The 14,465-nt window shown below is 33.0% G+C and overlaps 1 protein-coding gene across 1 annotated transcript; it reads right to left on the bottom strand.

Annotated features, from left to right (window-relative positions):
• Positions 1-674: 674 nt before the first annotated feature.
• Positions 675-3,612, bottom strand: LOC145585109 (putative U3 small nucleolar RNA-associated protein 11). The gene is made up of 9 exons (XM_081641846.1): positions 3,473-3,612; positions 3,065-3,142; positions 2,889-2,979; positions 2,709-2,800; positions 2,428-2,521; positions 2,216-2,295; positions 1,994-2,077; positions 1,464-1,563; positions 675-936 (listed from the first exon to the last, which is right to left on the bottom strand). The coding sequence occupies exons 2-9, from the start codon at positions 3,118-3,120 to the stop codon at positions 844-846; spliced, it is 690 nt and encodes a 229-aa protein (XP_081497972.1). The 5' UTR covers positions 3,121-3,142; positions 3,473-3,612; the 3' UTR covers positions 675-843.
• Between the last annotated feature and the right edge of the window lie 10,853 nt (positions 3,613-14,465).

A 14,465-nucleotide genomic window follows, 5' to 3' on the forward strand; every position in this document is an offset into this window, starting at 1 on the left:
AATGCAGACTTAATATATTTCAGAAATTGATATCAATGTATAACAAATGGTGTGATCAAATTTTTACTTATATATATATTCTCAATTGATTTTCACAACCAATACATTACGGATTTAATTGACTAAATGGCCTGCTTTGGTTGTTAAAGGTGTCTGTGAAAGCCTTTGGACACCAATGGGTTTGGGCAGCTACTGCAAGGTCTGCAACCAACTCAGACTTTAAACAATAAACCATTGAGTCAATCTACATTCTATAAGGCAGTGTTGTGCCACATTGCTTTTTTTGGTGTTCCACCCAGTTCACCCTTTCCCCTCCCAATCGTTGTTGCGAGGAATCGAACACATAGTCCTCCCTACCAAGTGTAGTCACAATCACCACTACGCCAACAACCAATTTGTAGTATTGTGCTACATTGTAACATAACACAACCTAAAGAAAATTAATGCAATCAGGCATCCTTTCTTTTACACTCAAATTCGAAGTTGGTATTTGGACAGAAATCAGGACCTCTGATTTCAACTCTGGTATAGAAGACGAGATCGCGAGACAGAGATATATAGCCAATGAGGCGATGGTTAGACATCACTATGCATCTACATTGATCCCCCATTTTAATCATTTCACTAGCAATCACTTGGCAAATGCTCTCCCATTTTGACATCCAACAATCATGTAATCGATAAAATTCTCACATAAAATAATCATAATTCAAACTGTGAACTTTAAATTACAAGGTGACTCAACTAGGGTACATCTCACTACTAGTAATTAACTGAACCAAAATTTGCTTCCTGCTCATGTTGAACATTCTGTCCTTCATCAACCAGAAATATTAGGCTTGTTTATCGCTTTCGTTCTGCCCGCCACTTGTACAGTGGCCTATCAGTGGGACAAACAATCTCATCTTCCCGAAGCTTGCGTTTCCTACCCTTTTTCTGCATCAATACAGATAAATTTTAACTTACAGAAACAGGGCCTCATTATATATATTACCCCACAGACCTTTTCTTTATCTTAGGAGTTAGGAAATGATTACTAAAATCCCTGAAATATAGAATGTGTTCTTATGGTGCCTAGGCCCAACAAATATTTGCAATGGACCAACTTTTAAATCAGACTATATATTTTCAATAAGGCATTAATTTCTACAATCAACGGAAGATCTAGTAAAGTACTGATTTAGTCCATAATAAGCAAATGCCAAGAAATAAGCAAAAACCACACTTCATAACAGAACAGCCCTGTAAAGTATCAACTGACTATAAATTAGAAATTTGTTTTATACGGGCATGGTCGGCATCTCCATTCAAAAGTCCTGTACATTTAGGGCTCTAGAATTAACGTGTCAAAGGACATTTATCTGAACAGGTTTGGCTTCAACTTTGATTGCTATACTTTAGAGATATCATAAACATAATCAATGGGCATGTATTTTTAATTTTTATTTTAAAGCGATTGGTACCTGTAGCTCTTTCTGCAAGGCCATCTCTGCATATACTCTCTCCAAATTTTCAACTCTTTTCATTCTTGCCTCTAACTCTTTGTAGGAAGCATACATCTTCCTGCCAGAAAACGAAGAAGAATAAGACAGTACCCTAAACACTAGTCCCTGAGGCAAATTGGCAAAGGGACAACCCAGAAAGGAAACAGGGGCAAACTCAAAGAGACAGGTGGAGTAGAAAATAGGAAAAAAAAAAAAAATAAATAAATAACTCTATTGGAAAGGAAGACACAAAATATTAAAAGATTTAAAAAGGGGAGAGGCAACATGCACTCTTTGTTGAGCAAAATCTAAGGCTATTATGTCAGTTTCAGTCATTAAATCCCTCAAAATTGTGCAAAATGAAACTAAGTGCCCCATAATTAATTTTTTTAACAGACAAAATATGACTATATCCTTTTTGCATCAGTGAAAATTAATATATCAAGGAAAGACTAAACTGCCAAAAGATTTTACAAAAAACAATATTGCAAAATTAATGAGTTTATTACTTCTTGATTGCAGAAGGCACCGGCGCTGATGCATGAAGCTCTTCATTGTTTGATGATATTGATAGTATCTCATTTGCCTCTTCACTGTTTAAAAAAAAGTTTCCAGATATCTTAAGTTAGAACTTGACTTTTGTCACTTGGGAAGAAACCAAGGAAAGCATAAAAGGATTTCAATCCACAAGCACCTAAACATTTGGGGACCGCAATGAATGAAACACAAACCTGTCTTCAGCAAAGTAAATGTGCTTGCTCGAGGGCCGATTATCTAAAGAATGTAGCACAGCTTGACGCTTTTCAATTTTCTGTAAAGAAGACATAGTGTCAGCATATATACGACAAAAAAAAAAAAAAAAAAAAAAAAAAAAAGCAACAGACATTTGTATCTCTTTCACTACAAAATACATAAACTATCCAAAATACAATCCTAGAAGTACCTTCTTTTCACTTTGAATTTTCTGAAGAACATATCCTAAGTCTTGTGTCTTCATCAACAAAAGTTCTTCTGGCGTATACTTGTTAGCCTCACTCCTAAGGTTACATAAAACACAAAATAATGAGAAAAACAAGCATTCAAGAAACGAGTGATGCTTAATTTATAACCATCGTGAATGTTATGTTTCTAGAAGTTTGATCGGATGAATATTAAAGGTTATGAACAAAACATTCATAATGGTCATTAACCAGGCATTTCCCAAAACAAGAACATATATCTTACTCGGGTCTATGAACTCCATTCCTTGTACTAGTATTAATCATTTTAAAATAAAATTCATCCGGGTTCCTATTCGCCGCCTTTTCTTTGAGTCTCTGGAAAAACAAAAGAGTATCCAATTCAGAATTGACCAATAGTGTGATAGCAGTAGAACGAGTAAGATAACAAAACATAAAAATTTACCCGTAACATATCCTCCTTCTTGTGGAATTCTCTCGCACGAACAACATAGTCCTTATGCTTTTCGAGTAACCCAAACTTTTTCCTTGAAGCCCTGAATTCACAACAAAAATATTTGCTCAACTACACACAAAAATATCAAATATTTGCAGCTGTGTAAAATAGAGAGGAAGACTCACGGTTGCGATCGCTCCTTGTACTCCCTTTTAGAGATTGCATTTCTTATAGAAGACATGTTGATAACTTGTGCAGTATATCTATAATAAAAACAAGAAACCCTTAATTTGTCTAAATATCAAAACATTTCACATTCACTAAACAAACAAATTTGAATAAATTCATAGTTGAATCAGGCCCATCTCTATGCCCAGGAAAAAGAGATTTAATTTCATATTGAATTTATCTCGAAAAATACATAATTTTAGGGATATTTGATTCAATAATCTCGTAATTGTCTTTTCTTTTGAATATGATGTTTTATAATCTAAGAATTTACGAACCCTAAACTTAAAGCACTTATAATTAAATTAAAATATAAACCCTAGATTGTGAAATTGATATGATGATAACAACAACAAACAACTTACCTTAGAAGCTGCTTCAATGAGGGTTACAAGAATTAGATTCAACGAAGAACGCTTCAATGGAGAACGTTGAGTGCGCTTCAATGAAATAACTCAGAGAGGAAGGAAATGGGAATGAAGCCTTTAAAAGCCATGACCTGCTATAGTTATTAAGACCCGTCTGATAAATAAATGGGGCGGGTCGTTATATCAATCGATCAATCAATATCAATCAATAATAACATATTATTCTAACATTTTTTTTTTGAAACCTATTATTCTAACATAATAACACATATTATTTTCTGGTGTCGTTTTTTTCCTCTTTAAAAACTATTTTTCAAAAATAAGTATATTCTAACTTTAGTTTTTCTTTTTTATCTTTTTGATTGACAACTTATCTAAAAGAATAAAATTATGTATATATAAGATCCTTATTACTAATATTGATATTATTTGCTCAAAATGAATTTTTTTCCCCTAATTTATTACAATCAAATGGATTTCATTTATATTTATAATATATGAAAAAAAAAATGAAATCTATAACTATATATATATATATATATATATATATATATATTATATTATATTATATTTCTTTTTAAAAAAAATTCAGCCAAAATAATAATTTTTTTTTTGTTCTTGCCAAAGCTTCTTAGTGAATATTTAATAATTACTTGTGCATGTAATACTCCCACTATTTTCTTTAGTATGATATAATTTTATTTTTATTTTTGTAATTATGAAATTTTCATCTTATTTTGCAATTAGATAATTTTTATAATTAAATAATAGTGTCAAACTAATAATAAATAGTACGTGAAAATTACCGCGCATGACACGAGATTTACTCTAGTGATCGTCTAATTATGAGACACTAGTTAAAGTTCCGTGCAATGCATGGGTTTTACTAAATTACTTATATAGTTACTCTGTACAACATTAATTTAACAATTATATCCAAAAAAAAATTATGGTATCCGAATATACTACTTGTTTATGCTAATATTTATAACAAAAATTATTTAATGTAAAATATTTACATATAAAAAATATTCCGTTTAAGTTTGTATGGAAAAAATATAATCATCAAAGTGGAAAGTAAATATTTTATAGGCTATAAATACTTTTCATGAAGGATTGACCAAAAAAAAAAAAAAAATGGTGGGAAAATTTTTACGGCTATTTCACCAAATGCCAATGAGCACTTTAATAATTCACCAAATGTCATCAAGGTTTTCAAAATTCACCAAATGCCACTAAGTTTTTAAAAAATTCACCGAGTGCCATTAATGGCTAACGGCAGTTAACTCCATTAGTCATTAAGGCTAATTATGCCACGTGGTGGCTTATGATTGGTTGCTTATTAAATTAAATTAGTAAATTAGTTATTTAATTAAAAAAAATTAAAAAAAAAAACCACCCACCATGACCCAACCCCAACCACCATCTGTCACTGGCTCACTACCACCACCCTATCCCCGCCTCCAGCCAGTCCCCACCACGACGGCGACCCAACCCTGAACAACCACGTCGGTGACCCAGCCTAGCCAGCCCGCGCCGACGATGCCACCCAGCTAGCCACCCTTCCCGCGATTCGCAAACTCTCATCTCCCTCGAAAATCCCTCCCTCCCCACCGTCGGCAACCAAAGTCCCCCTCCCCACACCGGAGAACCCAAATCAGTTCAACCCCTCTGATCTCCATCCTTTCAACCACCACGTGCAGAACCCTAAATTAAAATCCCCAAAAATCGAAATCTAGGGTTTCCACACCTTAAACCCCAATATAGATTTCCCTAAATTTGAAGCCCCCTCTACTCCCCACTGCCGGCGTCCAACAATCCCTCCCCACTCCGGCGAACCCAAACCGCCCCTCCCCCTCCCATCTCAACCCCATGAACCACCATGCTTAAACCCCAAAATCGAAAATCTTAAATCAAAATCTAGGGTTTCGATTTTGGAGATTTCAATTTTGGGGTTTTAGGGTGTCGAGGATGGTGGTTTAAGGGGGGAAAGTGGGTGGAGATGGTAGGGGGATGGGCGAATTAGCTTTGTCGACGCAGGGGATGGGGGTTGGGCGCTGGTGGGAGTAGAGAGAGGTGTTTTTAAAGTGGAAGGAGGGGTTTTAGGGTGGGGGGAAGGTGGTTCCGGGAAGGAGAGGGTGGTGATGGCATAGGGTCAGGGGGAAGGGTGGTCGCCGACACCGAAGAGGATGTTGGTCGCCGGTGGGGGTGGGGGCGGGGGCAAGGGGTTGGGCTGGCGTAGGGGCGGTGGTGCGGTGGGAAGAGTGGCTAGGGTTTGGGTTTACGTTTTTTTTATTTTTGATTTTAATTTTTTTGTTAAATAAAATAATAATAAAATGAACCAATTAGAATATACCACATGGCATAATTAACCTTAATGACTAACGGAGTTAACTGTCATTAGTCATTAATGACACTCGATGAATTTTTTAAAAACTTGGTGGCATTTGGTGAATTTTGAAAACCTTGATTGCATTTGGTGAATTATTAAAGTGGTCAGTGGCATTTGGTGAAATAGTCGAAATTTTTAACCAGTGGATGACATATGTCATCACTGGTTTCGCTTATAGTATTAAGTTATTAGTATAGTATTTGTGCAAATTGCACGGTTATGAAAGTTTAAATATTATATATGCTGAAATTTGAAACTAAAATTAGCTTTATGTTAGTTATGTTTTTTATCATGTTAGTACTCGTGCAAATTCACAATGATATGTACCCATTTTATTATGGTATTGTGTATTAGAATTTTAATTCAATGTTGCAAAAAAAAAACAAAAAAAATGGAAATTTAAAAAGGTTTATGGCCTTTACATATTTTACCTTTTTTAAATTCGATGACTCGTGCTCATTTACATATATCATATATTACCTTTCAGCAACTTTTGTGTCTAACCAGCTAATACACAAGTAAGCCCTTACCACGATCGAGTAACCCTTAACCGACTGAGTTGAGTAACCCTTGACTAAGTAATCCATGACCAAGCGATGAGTAACCTCTAACCAACCGAGTAACCCCTGACTGACCGAGTAACCCCTAACCAAATAACCCCTGACTGATCGAGTAACCCCTGACCAATTTTATTAAAAAATGTGGCTTAGCTGATTTTGTAGCACCTAACATATGAAAGTTTGTGATTACCTTTAAAATGTGTACTTTAGGTTTAATCAACATAATAACACTTTCTAGTTATCCCAGGCCAAAATGTGGTCATAAAATTAAAATAAGGTACTTAAGTCACCCACAAGATACATAAAAGTTACTCTGGTATGAATAAAAATAATACATTTAATGGAAACCTTATGCTTTGTATCTAATAAAGATCGTATAATTTACACTATAAAATTAATTACGTAATCTCCCTTTTTTTTTTTTACTTATTATAATATAATTATTTATTATTTATACAAATATTGTATTTAGATTTCATTGAATAAAATTATTTTTATGAAAAGACTTAATTAAACTAGTAAGTTTTGGATAATTTAAAAACACTCAAGCCCAAACCACAAGTTTTACTCCTAATCTAATTAAAAAAAAAAACCCAAAGCCTAAGTAAAAACCCTCAAACCCCCTCTTCATATCTCACGTAATTCACCCCTTTCTTCCACCTCTTGCTGTTCACGACATTCACACACACACACACACACACACACACACAAAAAGAAAAAAAAAAGCTGCTACCTTGTTGCCGCCGCTGCTCAACCACCGTCGCACCACCACCACTCGAGCCACCTGCTGCCGCCACCCCCCTGCTGTGAACCGCCGGTCCCTCCACCTTCTCCCTCTTCCATCTTTCTCTCTTTTTTTTTTTGCTTAAATTCCCTTAAAGTTTCAATCTTTATTATTTTTTCATTTGATTATTAATTATTATGGTTTGATTATGTATTTGGGATATAAAATATTATAAATTTATGATGTATACTATGTTTTAATTATGATACAAAATTTCAGATTTATGTATGTATAAAATTTAGGGTTTAAATGTTGATTTTTCATGGTTTTAGGGTTTAAAACATGTTAATTAAGTAATCTAATTATATTATGTCTAAATTATGTTAAAGCATAATTATTTTGGTATTTAATTAAATTTTAGATTATTAAAGTTTCAATTTTTATGTTCAAATTGTATTAGTTTCATATTTTTATGCTTCTAATCTGATAAAACAATCGTTGTGGGTATTTTATGAGTATAAACCTTTGAACTTTAAAGTATAATCTTAAGAATAAATTTTCAGATTTTGTAATTATTATTTTGAAGCCTCTAAGTACATTGAATTGGTGTATTTTTGGGTTTTAAACATACTAACCTATTATATAATGATTATTTCAAGTATCCATGTTTATGAGGTTGTTTTACAATCTTAAACTAAATTTTCAGATTATATTCTTCACTTTAAAGTTGCTGGTGTTTTGGGTAAAATTACCCAAGACACGTGGTCCTATCAGAAGGTGACACGTGTCAGCCTATGAGAGGTCCAAATGGATCAATCGCTTGAGGACACGTGTCCCTCCAAATAGATGGGAGTAAAGGTTGCCCTTATGGCCCAAATCCCGAGAAAGCTGTATTACGGCGCAGGCCACCAAACTTAGATCATAATGACCTAAGAAAGGGCACTTTTCCCAATGACCCTATAAATAGGGAGATTTCCCCCATTTATGGGACGGAGACATTTATTACAACAAACTTACATTCTCTCACATCAGAGAAAATACCTGATCTCGGAATCCGAGAAGATCTCACTTTTACTTTTTCCGCACCTTTTCTTCGACCAATACGAACTTGACCATCGGAGGCGGAGCTCCGATCCTACCAACTGGAGTCACCGTGTTTTGTAGGTACAGAGAGCGTCGGACCAATCTTCGAGTTGTAATTCTCCTGAGGGATAAAAACACCCAAAACAACTGGAATTTTTTGTTATAAGCCATAATTTCATGATTTTAACATATAAACTTATAGTTGAATTATTATATTATTAAATTTACTATTGAGAACAATTTAAAGGTATTATTTTAATGGTTTAAGAGGTTTAAAATAGTTTGGTATTGTTGTAAATTTATTTGCTTGGGTGTTGATTTAGTTATTGTTGTTTGGTTTAGGAGAGGACTTCATAGAAGGTGACTTCTAGTTTCTAAAGTGGCCAATCAACTCGTTTATTCAAGGTACGTACAAGTTACGAAATCTTGCCTTTAGAAGCATGTTTATGGAAGTATCGAGAATTTATTATCATGTATATAGAAGACTGGGTTTAATTGTTTGGTTATACATTGTGATTTCCGTATGTTGTGTATTAATCTACTTTGTGAGTATTATTTATGCATTAATTTGTAAGATGAGATTAGAGGCAAAGGTACGTGAGTATGTGGAATGAATTATTTTATTACTCGTTCATGATTATTGAGATAAAATGAGTAAAGGAAGAATTAAAGTCTTATAAGACGAGGTTAAGGTTTGGGGTGCTTTATGCACTTAAGGTGTTTATACACCGAGGTAGTTAAAGAAATCAATAATAAATATTGTTTGTCACTAATAAATCAAGAATTAAATTGGAAATTTAGATTGCTTGGATGATGTGATATTTGATTGATTGTATTGTTTTGCATATGAGTCATCACCAATTCTAAACTTGTAAATCACGTAAAGTGCAAGATGGATGAGCAATAAAACTCTGGATTTGTGCACATCTAGAGTATTGACAATCAGGGGTTGGGGTTCACGGGGTATTAGCCGTGTACTTTTTAAAGGCCGTCTGATCTACGAGTCTCTTGTTTTCAAATGCTTTTAAAAATTATAAGGAGTTAGATGAGATCTCATACTAGCTATGGTCACGGAGTCGCGCCCGTGGCCATTGGATGTTTATTGATGTTTCCGAAAGGAGGCATGGGGTTTTTCTTTTATTGATGTTCTAGATGGAGCATGGGAGGACAACCTTGTCTATTGCTTAATCCAATGATTATGATGAAATTAATAAATTGTCATTAAATAGAGGAGTCTTAGTAGTGTTTGAGTCATTAATTAAATTTTATGTCATGAATGATTATTAGTAGCATGCTAGGAATACTTTCTTTTCATATTCCGTAGCTTGTATGTACTCAGCGTTGCTGATTGCGTGCTTTTGTGTGCTTTTCTTTGGTCATGGCCTTCGCCTTTCAATGACCCTGTTATGATCCAATTTTACACTTGTAATATCGGGGAGCAGAATAATCGCAGGTATTTGCATAAAGTGGGACTTGCATCAAGTGATGGGTAATTGAGTGGAGAGTTGGTTCTACTTATGATTTATTTCTCGCAAAACATTTAACTTTCTCAAACTGTACTTTGATTTATATACTACTTTGTTAATTGGGTTTTGAATAAGGGCCTTAATGATTCCAACTTGTAAGATTTAATTTGGTTTTAAATTATTGGTTTGAAACTTTAATTTAATTGGACTAGTTTTCCGCTGCTAAATTCTGAAATAGCCTTAACGTTTGAACACGTGGTGGTAGCACGTCAGTAATTTTCTTGGATTTTGTTCAGGGTATTTACAGGTTTAAAGCAAGAGAGAATTATTGGGGTGTTACAAATTATTATTATTATTATTATTATTATTATTATTATTATTATTATTTTATTTTTATTTTTCTTTTTTTTTTAATCTTAATGTTATATTTTTGGGTACTTAATTGTTTTTGTAGCACCATTTTTTTTTGCCTTAAAAAAATTGAAGTATTGTAGCATTTAATAATAATTTTTTCCCAAATTTGATTCCATTTTTAAAACACACGAATCCATGTCCAATTACTTCCCCTTATCCCTAATTTTTTTGCCCAGTTGCATACATTTGGGTAGAACTTTTAAAACTTTGACCATAAATTCTCGTTAATATATAGTTGATAATAAATTCATTATATATTTTATCAATAACAATTTTTTGATAATTTTTATTATAGCGTATATAATTGGAGGTATAAACAGTACGCTTTAATACGCGTCTTATAAATCGTGAAAAGTCAACTGGGGCAAAGAAATAAAGACGGGAAGTATATATAGAACTGTTTAATTTGGATTGAACTGCACTGAACTGAAATTAAGCTGAAGAAAATAGGTCGTATGTACTAATATTTTTACGGCTATTTCACCAAATGCCACTGAGTACTTAAAAAATTCACCAAATGCCATCAAGGTTTTCAAAATTCACCAAATGCCATCGAGCTTTTAAAAAATTCACCAAATGCCATTAATGACTAACGACCGTTAACTCCGTTAGTCATTAAGATTAAATCTTGACACGTGTCATAATATGATTGGTTCATTTTAATTATTTATTTTAATTAACAAAAATATTTTTTTTCTTCATTTTTGTGGCAAAAATTACTTGAGTATAGTTTTGGGGGTCATTTTGGCCCTTTATGGATACAAATTAAGCTCGGAATTGACAAAAAAATAACGTAAATGCTCCGTTTTGTGTGTTGAAAAATATTTCGATTAGCATGTCATTATTTTTTAACCATATAAATTGATCGGGTAAGGTTTTGGGGGTCATTTTGACCCTTTATGAATACAAATTAAGCTCACAATTGACAAAAAAAAAACATAAATGCTCCGTTTTGTGTGTTGAAAAATATTTCGATTAGCGTGTCGTTATTTTTTAACCATCAAATTTGATCGGGTAAGGTTTTTGGGGTCATTTTGATTCTTTATGGGAACAAATTAAGCTCGGAATTGACTAAAAAATAACATATATGCCCCGTTTTGTATGTCGATATCGTAATTTTTTTTCGGAAAAAAATGTGAAACAAGGTATTTACATTTTTTTTTTTGCCAATTTCGAGTTTAATTTGTACCCATAAAAGGTCAAAGTGACCCCCAAAACCTTACCCGTCACAAAAATCGAAAAAAAGTATTATTTTTATTCATTAAAATAAATAATTATTGTGTATTAATTTTAAAAAGTAATGGCATTTGGTGAAATAATTTTCCAAAGTAATGGCATTTGGTGAAATAAGAATTGCATTACCGGAAAACTAACGTCCATATGCTATTAGTGGCACGAGGTGTCATTATATTGTTTGTTAGTGACATTTGGTGAATTTTGAAAACTTTGATGGCATTTGGTGAAATAGCCGATATTTTTAAGATTCAAGCCAACAATAAACTTATGAATAAGAATAGAAAATAATGTATACTTTAAGTTACATTAGGTAATTGGACAAAGAAGGTTCTGCTAGTCTAGTTTTCCACACTGAATCACATCTTTGATCTTATTTTCTACTTAGATTAATTAGTTTAGTTTTAATGCATAGTTTTTCTTACATAAACTAAGTTCGATACTAATTTAAACTATTACTCTAGTTCCACTATGCACGTTAGTTTTTTCCCATAATAGTTATTATCCTTATATTTTTGTTTATGCATATTATTATATATATATATATATATATATATATATATATATATATATATATATATATATATATATGATTATACGGATGCACTAAGCCACAAAAAAAAAATGATATATTATATGGGAAATATCTTATGTTAGGAAATAAGTAGTTAGGATGTCGTATATACAAGTTATATTATAAAAGATCTATGGCTGGACATGAAATATACAAATTTGTATTGTAAAGATCAATAGCCATTATTCTAATATATACTCCCTCCATTTCATAATGTTAGTCCCATATACTATTTTGGACGTTTCAAAAATATATACCCATATTAAATATATTTCATTTATAACTTGATTTTTTTTTTTGGAATTAATTGGTTGTGGATTGATTACATGAATCTAAGTAAGGAAATATTTACCGACTATTTCACCAAATACCACTGAGAACTTTAAAAATTCACCAAATGCCATCGGACTTTTCAGAATTCACCAAATGCCACTGACAAATAGTATAATGTCATGTTGTGCCATTAATGAGGTTTGGACGTTAACCATCCGTTTATGGGATTTGACCACTTTGACCTTTATTGTGTTTAATGGAGCCATAAAGCACATTGACTCTCTGACTTCATTGAATTAGACTTTAAAAAAAAAAAAAAAATTCCCTTCCCTCATTCTTCTTCCTCAACCTCCCTCTATTCTTCAAGGTTTCAGCATCATTCAAATCCTCAAATCCATGAACAAAGAAGAAGCGTTCTTTAACACCTGAATGACACACGCAACAAAATTGTAGCTTTATCTGTTGTTGAACTTGGGCGAACCAAAACAGCAGTGACAACTAGTGGAAGAAGTAGAAGGAAATCTCGTGAGTTGAAATTTTATTCGGGGTGTTGGAGATAGCAAGCAAGGTAATAATCTCACTATCGATCTTCATTTTGCGTTTGGATTCTAATTTTTTTTTTTTTTGCGAAATAGGGTTAGGGTTTTCACAAATGATCAGTTTAATGTGCTTATTTGACTTGACCTGTGTGATTTAAAGTTAAAATTCATGTTAAAAACCTTATTTGTGGGTATTGATTTGGCATTGTTATGGTTTGTGATCGTCAAGTCCTTGAAATGAAATTTTGGCAATGTTTGTATTGGTATGTTAGGCTTTGGTATGTGATTGTTGATATGAATATGTGTGTTGATGTTCAATAAAGTAATATGTCATTAGTTGTTGATAGGATGAGTAAAATGTGGCTTGATGTCCATTACAAAGATCAGGGCTTTGATGTATTAGTTGATGATACTGATAGAACAAGTCTAATGTGATCCTCCCCAAATACTTTAGTTTGTATGTATTGCCACCTAGAACTTATAGAAAGTTGGAGTTATGTGGGGATAGGGACATGCTGAAAATGTGGGAGTGGAATGAGGGTATGGAAACAATAGAAATATTCTTAGAGGAAAAAGAAAGTCATAGGCAGGTGTTTAAGGATGCTGTTGCTAGTTGGAAAAAAAGGGTTAAAGGAATGGCTCAGAAGGCTAGATTGGATCAGGAAAAGGCCCAGGCTGAGAGAGAGCTGGAGGAACAACAACCTTATAAAGTTACAGTTGAGGTTCCTATTGCTAATGTTGATGACTCACATGTGTAGGGAATATTTCAAGCATCCCACACTTGAGCCCCACTGTAATCATACACTTAAGCATGGTGGCGTCTAAAGGGAAGGAATCTAGAGCAAAAGAGTCGCCAACAAGTTTTAGGAACTTGTAAACCGTTCACTGGGTGAAGGTAACACCCCTTCACAATCCATGAGATCGCTAACTCCATAGTGGTCCTGAACCATGACTGGATATTCGGGGATGAAGGTACAAATCCAATCTAAAAGAGATTGAACCCGCCCTAAAAATAGGCATCTACTTTATTCTTCTCATATTCATGTGCGCTTTCTGACTAACATACAATCAATATAATAATCCTAAACCTGTTTAATCTATGTTGGTTGATTATTAATGCACAAAAAAATCTATTATTGGCGATCACTTGAATTAAAATCATATTAACCTAAATAAAATTATTAATTATCTTTTTAAGCGTGATTTCAAGTACAAATTCCCTTTAAACCTACAAGAGAGGGCGTGATCAAGCAATAACAATAATACCAAGCAACATATAAATTATTAATACAAAAATCATCATCATCATCATAATCTCAATCTCATAAAAGCATCATATTAGCAAGATCCTAGGCATGATACTAACAAGATTAATAACAAATCCTAGCATGTCACTAATCAATAAAGATCAAAGTTTTAGCCCTAACATGATACTAACATGATAGAAGAAAAAAGGAATCAACCTAAACATGATACTAGAAAGCAATAAATAACATCCTAACATGATACTAGGAATTAATAAAATATAAACATGCTTTCTATAAAAATATAGCAATAAAACAACTTACTTTGTTACCTCGTATCTTGTTCTATCAAAACAATACACTCGTTAGTAACTTCAATAAAAATATTAAACCAAATAATTAATTTAAATAATAGAAATAGGGATTTGGGACCAAACCCTCAGAAATTATCAACCTTTCACGTCTAGGGCGAAGGCAACTTCGAACTT

Source organism: Chenopodium album, chromosome 16 (genome assembly GCF_948465745.1).
Source record: "Chenopodium album chromosome 16, dcCheAlbu1.1, whole genome shotgun sequence".
Lineage (NCBI taxonomy): Eukaryota > Viridiplantae > Streptophyta > Magnoliopsida > Caryophyllales > Amaranthaceae > Chenopodium > Chenopodium album.

Bases quoted from the DNA above. Each gene is read 5' to 3' on its own strand.
- LOC145585109 (XM_081641846.1), bottom strand. From the start codon at position 3,120: ATGTCTTCTATAAGAAATGCAATCTCTAAAAGGGAGTACAAGGAGCGA. The intron at 2,801-2,888 runs GTAAATTTTTAT...TTGTTTTTCCAG, and splicing joins AGAAGGAGGATATGTTACGG to AGACTCAAAGAAAAGGCGGC. The intron at 2,078-2,215 runs GTTTGTGTTTCA...TTTTTTAAACAG, and splicing joins ATTTACTTTGCTGAAGACAG to TGAAGAGGCAAATGAGATAC.